Source organism: Phalacrocorax aristotelis, chromosome Z (genome assembly GCF_949628215.1).
Source record: "Phalacrocorax aristotelis chromosome Z, bGulAri2.1, whole genome shotgun sequence".
Classification (NCBI taxonomy): Eukaryota; Metazoa; Chordata; class Aves; order Suliformes; family Phalacrocoracidae; genus Phalacrocorax; species Phalacrocorax aristotelis.
The window spans coordinates 55,480,048-55,494,247 of record NC_134311.1 but is presented as its reverse complement, the minus strand read 5'-3'; the positions used below and the strand labels follow the sequence as shown (position 1 = coordinate 55,494,247).

Here is a 14,200-nt window from a genome sequence, read left to right as displayed (position 1 = left end):
TGTTTGTTATTTAGGGTACAACTTATTCTCATTATCTCCACCAAGAGGAATCAGTTTCTTTCTTAAGAGCAGGGTCAGTATTTTGAGAATGGACATGAAATCCCCTCTTTAGACTATATTTCAAGAGCTTTACTTTTATACTAGAAGAGCTAAAAATTCACAGAGGTGTTTTTCTTACCGTAATGAGGAATTATTGCCCAAGCCATTGCAGAAGCATAGATGCCGCCAATCATCCAAAACATACAGAGCCAACTCAGGTGTTCGCCTCGTTTCTCCCGAGCGAGCACTTCCGAAAAATAGGAGAAGACTGTTGGCACAGCTCCACCAATCCTAAAAGGAGATATAGGCGGTGGATTAAGTCAGAGAGTAACAGCTAGTTGAAGTCTGAACAAGCCCATAGCTGCAGTCATTGAAAACCCAACCTATGAGCAGCTTTTCTGGCAAGACTGTTTTTTCTCAAATTGCACCACGTTTTGGGGAACTCCTGAGGAAACTTTCACCAGTTTGGACACACTTTTTGTCAAATATTTCCTTGAAAATTCTATGTACATTTCATTGCCTTCAGTGATTCAAGGGGATTGTCAATGTGCTAGACGCTGGAACAGAAACCACCATGGTGCATTGACTTTCACCAATAAGAAAATACTGAAATCATGGCACTCTACTGACAGTTGTGAAAAAACATTGCTTTTAACTGAAAATATTAGTCTTTTTACCAAAGAATAAGAGAGATATATATATAGCCAGGCCCACTAGAGAGGAGCCTAGGGATGGCACACCAAGATTGGGAGTGAAACCACTAGCCCAGCTCAAGTGTATTTACGCCGATGCATGCAGCATGGGCAACAAACAGGAGGAGCTGGAAGCCATTGTGCAGAGGGATAGCTATGACTTATTTGCCATCACAGAGACACGGTGGGATGACTGTTATGACTGGAGTGCTGCAATGGATGGCTATAAGCTCTTCAGAAGGGATAGGCAAGGAAGGAGAGGTGGTGGGGTGGCTCTGTATGTTAGGGAGTGCTTCGATTGTATAGAGCTCAGCGATTATAAGGATAAGGTTGAGTGCTTATGGGAAAGGATGAGGGCAGATATCCTGCTGGGAGTCTGTTATAGACCACCCAACCAGGATGAAGAGGTAGATGAAGTGTTCTACAAGCAGCTGGCAGAAGTATCACGGTTGCCTTTATTCTAGTGGGGGAATTCAATTTGCCATATACCTGCTGGAAATACAACACAGCAGATAGTAAACAGTCTAGGAGGTTCCTGGAGTGCGTGGAAGACAAATTTCTGACACAGCTGGTAAGTGAGGCTACCACAGGAGGTGCCTCGCTTGACCTCATGTTCACAAACAGAGAAGGAAAGGTGGGAGATGTGGTGTTTGGAGGCTGTCTTGGGCTTAGCAACCGTGGTATGATTGCGTTCTCAGTCCTTGGTGAAGTATGAAGGGGGGCCAGCAGAACCACTACCATGGACTTCCAAAGGGCAGACTTTGGCCTGTTCAGGGCACTGGTTGGGAGAGTCCCCTGGGAGAAAGTCCTGAAGGGCAAAGGAGTCCAGCAAGGCTGGGCTTTCTTCAAGAAGACAGTCTTACAGGAGCAGGAGCAGGCTGTCCCCAAGTGCCACAAGATGAACTGGTGGGGAAGAGGACCAGCCTGACTGAGCAGGGAGCTTCTGCTGGCACTCAGGAAAAAAAAGAGAGTCTACTGCTTTTGGAAGAAGGGGCAGGCAGCAGAAGAAGAGCACAGACATCTCGTTAGGTCTTGCAGGGAGAAAAATAGGCAAGTAAAAGCCCAGCTAAAACTCAACCTGGGCACTGCTGTAAAGGATTACAAAAAATGTTTTTAAAAATACCTTAACAACAAAAAGACAACCAAATAGAATCTCCATCCTCTATTGTACATGGAGGGGAACATTGCAACTGAGGTTGAGAAAAAGTCTGCGGTACTAAATGCCTTCTTTGCCTCAGTCTTTAACAACCAGGCCAGTTATCCCAGGGATATTCAACTCCCTGAGCTGGAAGACAGGGATGGATCACCGAATAAACCCCCAATAATCCAGGAGGAAGCATTTTATGACCTGCTGTTCCATCTGGACATGCACAAGTCTATGGGGCCAGATTGGATCCAACCGAGAGTACTGAGGGAGCTGGTGGAGGAGCTCACCAAACCACTCTCCATCATTTACCAGCAGTCCTGGTTAACAGGGGAGGACCCTGATGACTGGAAGCTTGCCGATGTGACGCCCATCTACAAGATGGGCCAGAAGGAGAATCACGGGAACTACAGGCCTGTCAGCCTGACCTTGGTACTGGAGAAGGTTATGGAGCATTTTGTTGTGAGTGTGCTCACCAGGCATGTGCAGGACAACCAGGGGATCAGGCCCAGTCAGCATGGGTTCATGAAAGGCAGGTCCTGCCTGACCAACCAGATCTCCTTCTATGATCAGGTGACCCACCTGGTGGATGACGGAAAGGCTGTGGATGTTGTCTACCTGGACTTTAGCAAAGTCTTTGACACTCTCCCACAGCATCCTCCTGGAGAAGCTGGCAGCTCATGGCTTAGACAGCTGTACTCTTCGCTGGGTTTTTAAACACGCTGGATGGCTGAGCCCAGAGAGTTGTGGCAAACGGAGCTAAATCCAGTTGCTGGCCAGTCACAAGCAGGGTTCCTGAGGGCTCAGTTTTGTTTAATATCTTTAGCAATGATCTGAATGAGGGGATCGAGTGCACCCTAGTAAGTCTGCAGATGACACCAAGCTGAGCGGGAGTGTTGATCTGCTTGAGGGTAGGAAGGCTCTGCAAAGGAACCTGGACAGCCTGGATCGATGGGCCAAGGCCAATTGTATGAGGTTCAACAAGGCCAAGTGCCGGGTCTTGCACTTGGGTCACAACAACCCCATGCAACGCTACAGGCTTGACGAAGAGTGGCTGGAGAGCTGCCCAGCAGAGAAGGACCTGGGGGTGTTGTTCAATAGCCAGCTGAACATGAGCCAGCAGTGTGCCCAGGTGGCCAAGAAGGCCAACAGCATCCTGGCTTGTATCAGGAATAGTGCGGCCAGCAGGAGCAGGGAGGTGATCGTGCCCCTGTACTCGGCACTGGTGAGGCCGCACCTCAAATACTGTGTTCAGTTTTGGGTCCCTCACTACAAGAAGGACATTGAGTTGCTGGAGCGTGTCCAGAGAAGGGCAGTGAAGCTGGTGAGGGGTCTAGAGAGCAAGACTGATGAGGAGTGGCTGAAGGAACTGGGTTTGTTTAGCCTAGAGAAGAGGAGGTTGAGGGGAGACCTCATTGTTCTCTACAGCTACCTGAAAGGAGGTTGTAGTGAGGTGGGTGTTGGTCTTTTCTCCCAAGTTACTAGTGGCAGCACGAGAGGAAATGGCCTCAAGCTGCATCAGGGGAGGTTTAGACTGGATATTAGGAAAAATGTCTTTACCTCAAGAGTGGTCAGGCACTGGAACAGGCTGCCCAGGGAGGTGGTGGAGTCACCATCACTGGAGGTATTTAAAAGATGTGTAGACATGGCACTTCAGGTCATGGTTTAGGAGACATGGTAGTGTTGGGTTGATGGTTGGACCTGATAATCCTAGAGGTCTTTTCCAACTTTAGTGATTGTATGACCCTATGATTCGACGATATTTTTCTAAGTCTTACCTCTCATGCTTTAGGTAGTCAGCAAGTGACTAAATGGCAACTATGTTACCAATATGTTTTATTTCATGGATATTTACAAAGATGTTCTGTTCAGTTGCACTATGTGAGTTGCTAAGCTGTTTTTTACTTAAGTTTTCTATGAAAAGCCTATGCATTCTTAAATATTCAGTTTTTCATATGGTAAAAATAAACACTGTCTGAAGGTTAGTAGGGTAAAAAAAAGAATTTAACTTGGTTTTACAAAAAAAACAGAGTAACTCAAATTATGTATCATTTTCAGTACCAGCTTCCAGGTCATCTTCTATTGTCAGTCACCTCTTCACTACAAATGCAAGCTGCCAAATGTTCCACAACAGGACAAGTCCTTGTGGATTTTATTTTTTCTGCTGAAGAAAACACCTGTGAAGCTTGAAGAGATATTCTCACATACTGCATTACATATTTTAAAGCAGTATCTTGCATGGTTTGAATTTTTAACTGAATTTTAAAGATAAATGCATATTTATGCTGTCATCTGGGAGCTCCCAAACTGGGACCAAAAATAAGGAAGCTTGAAACAGATTTAAAAAAAATATTAAGAAGAAAAGATTGAATACAGAAATGATATTTCAGTCCAAAGAAAATTCAGTTTCATAGAATACATTCTATTTAAAGATGTCTTCAGGTACAGTGATCAAATACTGGAATGAACTATTATACTTTTTTCAGGGGTCTGCTGTTTCGTCCCTTCTAACAGCTCTTCATGAAGTACTGGTGGTCAACACTTAGCTTTAAAGTAAATGTTTCCCATAGTTGAGGCTGCTACCGCTTATACTTTCTGCCATTTCTGCTAAGGCTTATACCTCCATGAATTCTTGTTTGATATACAGCTAACAAGGTCTGTATCTCATTTCTTCTCATGGGTGAAAACTCCAAAAGCCTTTACTAGTGAACTGCCATGTCACAGGCAATGGGACACATTGTCCTTGGAGGTTCTCCTGGAAGCCCAGGGTGAGGAAGGAGCATTGCCAAGCATGGAATCACAGGTCATTTTCCTGTGGTAGGGTAGCCCTTGTCCCTCAGCCATGCTAGGCACTCAGGTCTCTCGAGTTCCCAAAGTCTAAGTGGATTACGTCTATGGTTTCTTACCCTCCAGGGCTCAGGCACAGCTTTGAATTGCACTCCCACAATATTGCCCAAATGCAGCACTCCTGGATCTGGAGTTCCCTTTTTAATTTTTAAAATTCACTAGCAGAACCAGAAGCAAGGTCTTCCTCTTTTCTGCCTAAGCTGGTGCTGATGAAGAGTTAGAGGTGCCCACTTCCAAGAAGACCTTAATTAATAGATTGCTCATGGCATGTAGAACAGTATCATTCATGCAATAACACCCTACCTAAAGAATATAATTTTTGGTGTTTTTTCTCTGATCGCTTCCGCTCATTAAGATAAATATAGAGAGTGGTAAGTAAGTATATATTTAGTAATTTTCCTGTTTTATTATCTGATCTGTTCTTCTAAATTTACACTTTTCTTCATTTCATACGTCTTTTCATGAAGGACAGAATCTTGTCTTTATACCATAGTTTCTATGGTAGTAAATATGACTGAAACTATCTGTGCTATATAGCATAATTAATAATAAATCTCATTTAGTACTTTAATAGTTTTCCTGTTGCAACGTGCTTGAAAACTTTCTCTAAAGAGGGTTAATTTCAGGCAAATACAGTCCTTATGCTTATGAAAGGCAAGACAACATACAATCTTCTGGAAATCACCCTGAAATCTCCTAAGCTGGAATTCCAGTGAAGTGGGTCTTGTGGAGAGTTTCCAATTGGTGGAGTAAGTCACGCATCTGTAGATCATACAAATGTTTGTGGGATGATGGTTTAGGAAATGAGTGCATGTTTCAAGAGGCAAGAACATATCCTATCTTAATGTCATAAAATGTACAGACACCCTGAGCAAAGGCAGGAAAAAAGGCATCTCCTACCTGTCAGCATGAACCAGCTGTACCATGGAGGATGGGAGGTAGAGGCAGCTTAAGCATTTAAAACTGATCCAGGTAGGTTGACTCATATGCTACATCCCAAAGGTCCTCCAAGACTACAGAAGTAGTATTGTCTGTACTGACCAATTTAATAGGGCAACTTTTCAACAAATAGACCTTTTAGATGTGTAAGAGGAATTTTGGAGCCAGCAAACCAAAATGTTTATTTAGGATATGCAAATAAACATAAAAAATTAATTAGCTTTGAAAAAACCCAGCTATTCTGTTTCTTCTGATGTGATTGACACTTCCAATGAGTACACCAATGGGCTAAGAAAAACTTAAAAGTCCAGATACTCTGTTCATATTGATTGAACAGTGACAATAACTTGGCTACTAAAGGAGAAATGAAGGATGTATTTTCACCATACAGACAACAGCTCCTATTTAGAGTTGTAGGTCTCTGTTTCACAGCAACTGTGTAGTAAAGTGTATTGTGCACTACTTCACACCTTAAATGTGAATGGAAAACTTACTTCTCAGCTGGTTAAATTCTTCCTTCTGGCCTCATGTAAGAGCAGAGTGATATTGCTGGAAGGTTTTAGGATATCAGTACCTAAAAACCTCTTCCCATGTCACTAATGCAAAGCTATTACCGTGACTAAAAAACTATTATGAAAATCTTAGAGAGGATAATCGACAGCTGAATTGGAGAGAGGAGGGAGGTGGAGAGGAAGCATCCTGCTGCAGAAGACTGTTTGTTTGCTCTTAAGCTGGACAGTCTCAGGGTGGCAGTAGGTATGCCTCCAGTCTCTAACACTTGTTCCCAAAAGCAGAGCAAGTGACAGCAGAAAGGGAGAACAGGAAGAGCTACTGCTCTTATCACACCAAACAACAATGAGGAAACTCCTTAAAAACTGCATGGACCTAGAGAAGGTTTTTAAGGAGCAAAGACATTTCTGTCTGACTCTTGCAGCAATTTTAATGTGTGCTTGATTCCACAGCCGATTACTACTACACAACTAACATGGTGTCTGGTATATTGAACTTTGTTAGCAGAAGTATAAACTAGCTTTCAAGACTTGGGCAAGCAAAGATCAGAGCACCTCTGACTTCTTCCACAACTCTTTTGTGAGGATCTTTCACATCATTCAGCAGCTATTGAACATTATGAATTAATTCATCAAATGTTTGTATTTAAAAACCCCCACCATATCACCCAACAGCTGCAAGAAAGAATGCACTTTCTATAACAAAAAAAAGTCCGAGGCTACATCCCACCTTCACCTACACTCATATAAGCCCTTAATAATTCAGTGGCTCTAGTTAAGCCCTTCCATATTTACATGGAAGGGACTGAATTTGATCATCAACATTTTTGTATTGTGAGTTTGAAAGCAGACTGCCTCTTTGGTATTGCACCAACTTTGTGTGGAATGGATGGTGGCATGCACAGACGGAAATGCCAAATAAAATCAAAGTCAGAGCTGCCACTGATTTTAAAGTAGGAAGACTTCATCTTTTGTTTTTCAGGAAATGCAAACACTATTTTCCCACAAGATACAGTATTAATTGGTTTGATACAGTGAGCTCTTTACTTTTATTGTGTTTATAAATTATATGGGTCATCTTCATTTGTAGAAAAGAGTTTGATACATGAAACGACATTCTTCCCTTCACATGTCTGCACATGAAGATGAAAAGCCTGTGAAAACCATGCTGCCTTGAGAAGAATGTTTATTCTAAAAGATGGGAGGGATTTTAACTTTCTCAAATACAAATGATTCAAGCAAACTGAAGTTTTTACATCTTATCTGTTATTCATATATGTTATTTCTTCAGTCATCATAGCCAAAGCAGAGGATATAAACTTGTTATCCACAGATCACACTGTGGTCCTTTACAGCAGTAAAGGACCTTTTACTTTTTACTTTTTTTTTCCTTTACACCCATGCATTACTTCCTAAAGGGTCACAAAAAGTATCTTTGAGGTGTAAATATATTGTATGTACAAATTAACTATACAGGGTTGTTTTACCTCCACTCGAAAATTGCGTAGAATCTGAATATTTTTATAAAATATTAAAAACCCACTGGTCTAAACCTCTGGGTTGATGACCATGATAACTGTCTCCAGAATAGGAGATTCTGCATTGAGGCACAGTCTAATACTAGCAAGAGGCAAAACTTTGTTGAGCTTGGCTCAAGGCCATAAAATAAACTTTCTCACTCTACCAGGATCAGTCTCTGCACCTAGAACAACAGGATGCAATCCTTCAGTCTTGTCTTTTTTAATAAATATGTAGGAATAGATGCAAGAACAACATTTAATAAACAGCAGGAGCCTTTTTCTACTGCACATATTGCTCCATATGTGGAGAGAACGGCATAATGGCCATTAAAAGAATGAGAAATGTCAGTCATGACCTTCTCCAATTATTTTTCACCTTCTGTAATAAACCCCATCAGAAGTAGGCAGAGCAAGAGCAGAAAGCATAATTTTTTTCTATTTTTGCAGAAACATATAATTCAATTGGAAGGAAATACCAACTAATCAGCATTTTGTTACCCTTTTCAATGCAAAAGATGAGTCAGTTTTGGAGCCTAAGGGGTTACTTCTGTATGGAGAAAAAATTAATGACTGAATATGTTATTTGATGCCCCAAAATTCCTATTTTACTCTGAGTTCTTACTCCACTTTTTTTTTTTTTCAGGATTATGTTCTTAATGTCTTTCTAGCTACATTTTACAGTTTGGGCTATTCTTTCTGTCTGCTTTTTCTCATATACAGAATCATACACACAGAGTCCTCCAGTGTCTGGTGTCTATGCCCTGAAGCTGCATTTAGTGTCTAGTGAAAGCCATCTCCTACACAGTTCAGCTTTCACTCAGTGTGCATATGGCATGTGTTTTGGGTGGCAGGTCATATTTGCTCAGTTCTGTTACTTCAAAAAAAGAGTTATACTGTTTCTTCTATTTATTCACAAAGAAGAATTCTCCTCATCTAACACTTTGATGCATTTTTTAAATTTTAGATTTATTTTAGATTAAAAAAAAAGAACAGTTAATCAGGAGGAAATGACAATACAGACATAAGCAACTGATCTAATCCCACTTTTCAGCAAAAGAAGGTTCAATTTTTGACCCCAGGAAAGAATCCAAACTGAAAGCTATGCTTTTATAAAGTTGCTTCTGTACACTCTCTGTTCATGTTTCTTCTGTGAAATTGTGGGGAGGGGGAAACCAACAGGGGATTGAACTGATGAACCCTAGGAGAGTAGGATTCAGTGAAACAAACAAAAAGCTAGGGTACATTGCGTTTTCTTTGTCACAAAGGAAGATTATACATGTCTGCTAATCTACCTTCAGAGCTGTGTTTTGTCACAACAGATTTTGGCAACTGCACAGTGTGACAGCTGGGATGAAAACATCTTGGCGAGGCATTCAGGAACCTCTGGCTTCAGATAGAAACATTTGTTTATTTGCAGATTCACTAGCCAAAGGGGCTTGAAATCCAAAACCATACAAGGACTAGAGACAATTAGGAAAAAAAACCCTTACAGAATCCTAAGTGCACAAGGCAGGTTGGTGTTCTTCTGCAATACCATGTCTTCTCTCTCAAACTTTGACAACATCCAGACTAAAAATTAGGACGGTGTCTGTGTGAGATGGCATTTGCAAGTTGTCACCTTATTATTTGCAATTTGTTAAAAAGTGACAGACCTCAAACACAGATTCAGTGTTACACTCCTGAGATTTGGAAACAGCCCACCACCCCTTGTCTTGTCCAATTTAGCCTACGCTTCCCTCTTCTTATTACAGGTCTCTACCCCCACTATCACAAGTCTTATTAAAAATTATCTGTCATTTTCTTTTCAGAACTGCCATTAGGCTGGCAAAGCATCTAAGAGTGAGCAGCCAGACTGACCAGTTCTACTTGAGAACTGTGGTTAAAGCCCTACAAAACTGCAAGGTGTTATAGACTAAGCTTTACTGATCATTCTACCCATGTTTAAATACATGTGCCTCTTTGGACGATGTGTACTAGAGAAGTTGTCTTTCAGGTACATATATGACCTGTATGCTATTAATAGCAAAGAGTCCTTGTGATAAGGGTTCATGTGATTATTTATTGAACTGTCCAGCACTGTCATTTCTGATGGAAGCTGAACTGGTGAGTAAATAATATATTCCCCGAATTTACCCAACACTATTTTAAAAAATCAAGTAAAATTTGATGTCAAATTCAAACTTCTAATTGCAAAGAATTTGCCTGCAGTACTTCCTCAGCCAGATATGTCAGATAAATTGCTTTCATATCTGCCAGTATGGCTAATCACAAAATCATTGTTCATGAAAACTTCCTTCTGTGATTTTCTTCTTCTTTTTCATTTCACTTTTCAAGTTTTTACTTTTTCTTTTGATTGTTTTCTGTCATGTCTCTCTACCTTATTTACATGTTTCCTTTGTCTAGTCTTTCTCTCCCTTTTGTATAATCTTCCTTTCCTCATAAGAATACTGTCCCCTTCTCCCAACAGTGTTAGGAAAGACCACTTCTCTCCCGGCTATCCCAGGTTTACATTAGTCAACATTTACCCACAGCTGAAGCAGCAAGGCCTAGATCAAAGCTATGTGGAAAGCTCAGACTGTGCCAACTGCTTTCTTGGCTTGACTGATAAGCATATCTACCCTTGGCATATGCTATCAGCTTTGAAGCCAGTCACCTGCAGAGCTCTTCATTAGCTCGCAGTGTAAAAACACTGATATCCATGGGTGGGAGACAGCTGGGAGCTGGAGAGGAATTAGAGGCGGTAGGATTACAAACTTTTGAGGGTGAGATGGTGCAAGGTGTTTTGTGAGAAAGAAGTGGAGCAAGTGAGTATGAAGATGTAAAAGATGAATACAACATGATACTAAATACTGATGACACACAATTACAAAAGCAGCCTGTTGGTCTAGATTTGAAGCTCCTGAAGGCAACCGCTTGTGTAAGCAAAACCATCTTGTGCTGTGTCCATATGGGCCATATATCTACTGGAACATTTTTACAGTTGTCATCCATATGGGCTGCTCGCGTGTCATCCCTGCCTTGGCCATTAAGAGAAGGGGGATATGCAACACTACATGTAATTTACAAAAGCAGTGGTAAAAGTTGGTGTGGGTGGATTTGATGACAAGAAATTTCATTGACATTTTTGGATTTTTGCTAATTGTTGAATCCTCACAAGAGTGTGAAGAATTTGAGAAAAGATCTAAATGATGAGTTTAGTGCTACTACATTGACACCAGCACTCTTTGGTAGATCCCAGTAATGTGGAAGGAGTACCTCATGTAGCTTTAGAGATACTTTCTGAGGAAGATTTAAGAAAGTTGTCTGAAGGTGAGTCTCAGGTTTAATGAAGTATAGTCTGAAGTCTTCTGGAAAAGAAACACTATATGATAGTAGTTCTACAGAGAGACTCTTACTCACAAGGGGCAACTGGCAGGGAAAAGGCTATGTAATACATTTCAGTTACATAAGTCAACCACATCTAAGCTCTAGTTCCTAATATTTCTGTGGGTTTGGAGAACAAATTTGGCCAAACCGGCAATTTTGGCAAAATAAAAGAAATGTCTCTAGTCTGGACATAATGTCTGGTTTGTAAAATAGGACACACTTATTTAGCATTTTTTACTTTACTTATGAAAAAGAATCAGTTTCATCTGGGAGCAAACACATCAGGTTGTCTAAAGAATTTCTAACCTCTAGTTTGTCTCAGGATCTTAATCTCAGATAGCTTTTTACTGCATAAAAAATTTCATTAATTTTAGAATTAACATTTGGACTGGATAAGCATGATACTTTTTCCCAAATTGTATCATCTTTGGTTATTTCAAAGCAACCAAAATTAAATTTGCTGGGATAGTATAAATATATAGTGCACTTTTAAACACTTTATTCTAAATTGGGTTGTCCTTAGAAAAACTGCATCTAAAATTACCTAAAATTATGAAAACTAATAACTTACATTAAATAAATACAATTTTTTGTAGTAGAGGCTAGATAAAATTCTCTAGCTGAGAATAATACTTCACAGTGGCAGTGTTGAATAGACTACAGCTCCAGTTCCAGTCAAGTTAGCAATGTTATGAGTCATGTTCTGGTATTAGAGGAAGCTTCCTTTGACAATTTCAGACAGATCTAACACGGTCCTTTTCGATGATAAATCTTTGCTCAATCCCCCAATGATTAATGATGAATAAATCTCACAGCTTCTTGTCTAGGTCTTTTTACTTTTTAGGAAGCTATGTCTAAAGCCCTCCCAGATCTTTATCAGGCTTTTGGATTCAATTTCCTTTTGAGTTTTGATTTTAGATTAATCAATGGATGAATCACAGTTACGATATTATTTTCTGTAAAAGGAAATTATTTTGCAGACTGTTGAACATTTCTTGATTTTTTGCTAGCTTAAGTTCACCATTCAGATTTTAATATCCCTCAGTGCCCTCTACCCAGCAATATCTTAATATAATTCATACTGTTTTGTTTTCCAAATCACTTTTTTGGATACAAAATTTTTATAGTTTTAGGGTTTTCAGATTAAAAAAAAAATTAGAAGGGATTTGTTTTTTTCCCAGAGCAGTTTAATTCTATAAACACATTTTAACAGGAAGGGAATCTGAGAAGAATCAATTTTATAGTACTTTTTATAAATAAAATCTTCCATTAGATACTGGTTTTATTTTTCATGCTTCTTACTTTATTTTTGTATTATCTAGAAGATAACAGACCAGTTTAAACTCTATACACCTAAATGATTTTATATCTTTTGAATTCTTCTCAATATTTTATTGACTTTTATTTGTATGAAGTTGTCCAGACAACTCTCTGCCCCTTCAGAAAGCTCTTCTCCAATCTGAGTAGCGATACTATTTTGCCTGAATGAATATTTTTGTCTGTATGTTTAAAACATATCATTAAGTTCTTTACTTCAAATTATTCCTATTTCATATTTGGGCTCTTTGATTCACACAGAACTACTGGAACAAAACCTCCTTCCTTGGCAACAGAGATATATATTCAGTGTCTTTCAGTAAGAAAGGGCAACTCACATCTACTGTCCAAAGACAGGACCTCTAAAATGGGGAGAGGTTATGAAGAGAAATTAAGTTGAATTTCTATTCCCATCTAACTGACACGACTTCTTTTTCATTTGAGCAAGAGATGGGATGTAGTAAAGAATGTAATGAATGTTCAAGGTTTAATTCAAACTGTTTAAGCAAATTTCCTGTCATACTGCAAGAAGATATGGCTTCAAAGTTGGCACAAATATCTGGAAGTTCTTCAGTGAACAATACCAAAAAGAGTTTGTCTTCTTGTACAGCAGCTGATGCAAACTGTCTGGAAACAAAGACCTGTAAGATGTATGCTCTAGAAGTGGGTATATTTGTGCCCAGCTGTTTAAAACTGACATGATTTTACCTTGCTGCCTCTGCAGCTGGAACATTCTAGCCTCTCCCTTCTTCCTTGGTGATGGCGTATGATGTGTCTGTTGCTGTTACAGCTGCTCTCAACATAAGATCATATCCCAAATGGGGTCAAAAAGCAGGGTAAAGGCAGATGTGACACAAATATCATCTTGAATATTGCACTTAAGTGAAAAGTAAGCCTTCTCTGAGACCAAGTGAGCAGGTGAAAAAGAAGGGCTCCAGACATGCAAAGTCTGGTGGAAAAACTGCATCATTACAGGCAAACAGTGAGAATGGAAGAAGGAAGAGCTTTCCCTCATCTTGAGAGTGTGTAGCACAGATTCAGTTCTAGAAACCCTGTAGCTTTTATAATGCAACTCTGATACTAGCTGAAGGGTGTTATTCTGGGGAGAAATCCAGTCTTTGAAGAAAACAGCAATGAAAAACCAGTCATGAATCTTTCTCTGCAGTAACTGGTATGATGAATGACTCTGCAGCTCACGCTGCCTTGGGTTTTTGTTCTTGTTGCTGTTGTTTGGTTGATAGGTTGGTTGGGGTTTTTTGGGGGGCTTAAAATATTGTAGATGCTGGCACACTATCTATCATGTAGTCATGCAATTCTCAAAGATGAGGTGGGAGTAAACACAGTGGGGACCCACACAGAGGTATAAGATACAGCTGTGAATGGCCTGCTCCTTCAAAGGCCATTAATCATAAACTGGGTACACAATGGAACATGCTTCCCAATCCAGGACATACATCTATCGTGAGTAAAGCTACAGGCACTGTGTGTTACTGGAAAAGCTACTGCTACACATGAGAAGACCCTGCAGTCAAGTTTGGTATGAGGCGTGACAAATACATATTTTGCCATATGCCCCGAGAGAGACAACCTGGCTGAAAGCTACCAGTGTCCCAAACCTATCTGCCAAAAGACAAACCTTTGTGGCACAAGGGTCCAGTACTGCCCTTATAAACTGGGCAGGCTATGCAGATGCAGGAAATTCTGAACTTGTACAGGATCATGGAAGAGTGAAAGTGTCATGTACAATGTTTCTCTATGGAGAGACAAAATGTAGCACCTGGAACTGATAGTGACATATATGATATGAAGAACATGTAAAGAAGCTGG

The 14,200-nt window shown here is 40.2% G+C and overlaps 1 protein-coding gene across 1 annotated transcript in view; it reads right to left on the bottom strand.

Annotated features, from left to right (window-relative positions):
• The window catches only part of SV2C (synaptic vesicle glycoprotein 2C), a 124,881-nt gene that overhangs the window by 47,521 nt on the left and 63,160 nt on the right, over nt 1-14,200 (bottom strand). Inside the window, exon 4 of the mRNA XM_075079238.1 lies at nt 179-330. Coding sequence (XP_074935339.1) covers nt 179-330 — 152 coding nt within the window. The remainder of the gene's footprint in view (nt 1-178; nt 331-14,200) is intronic.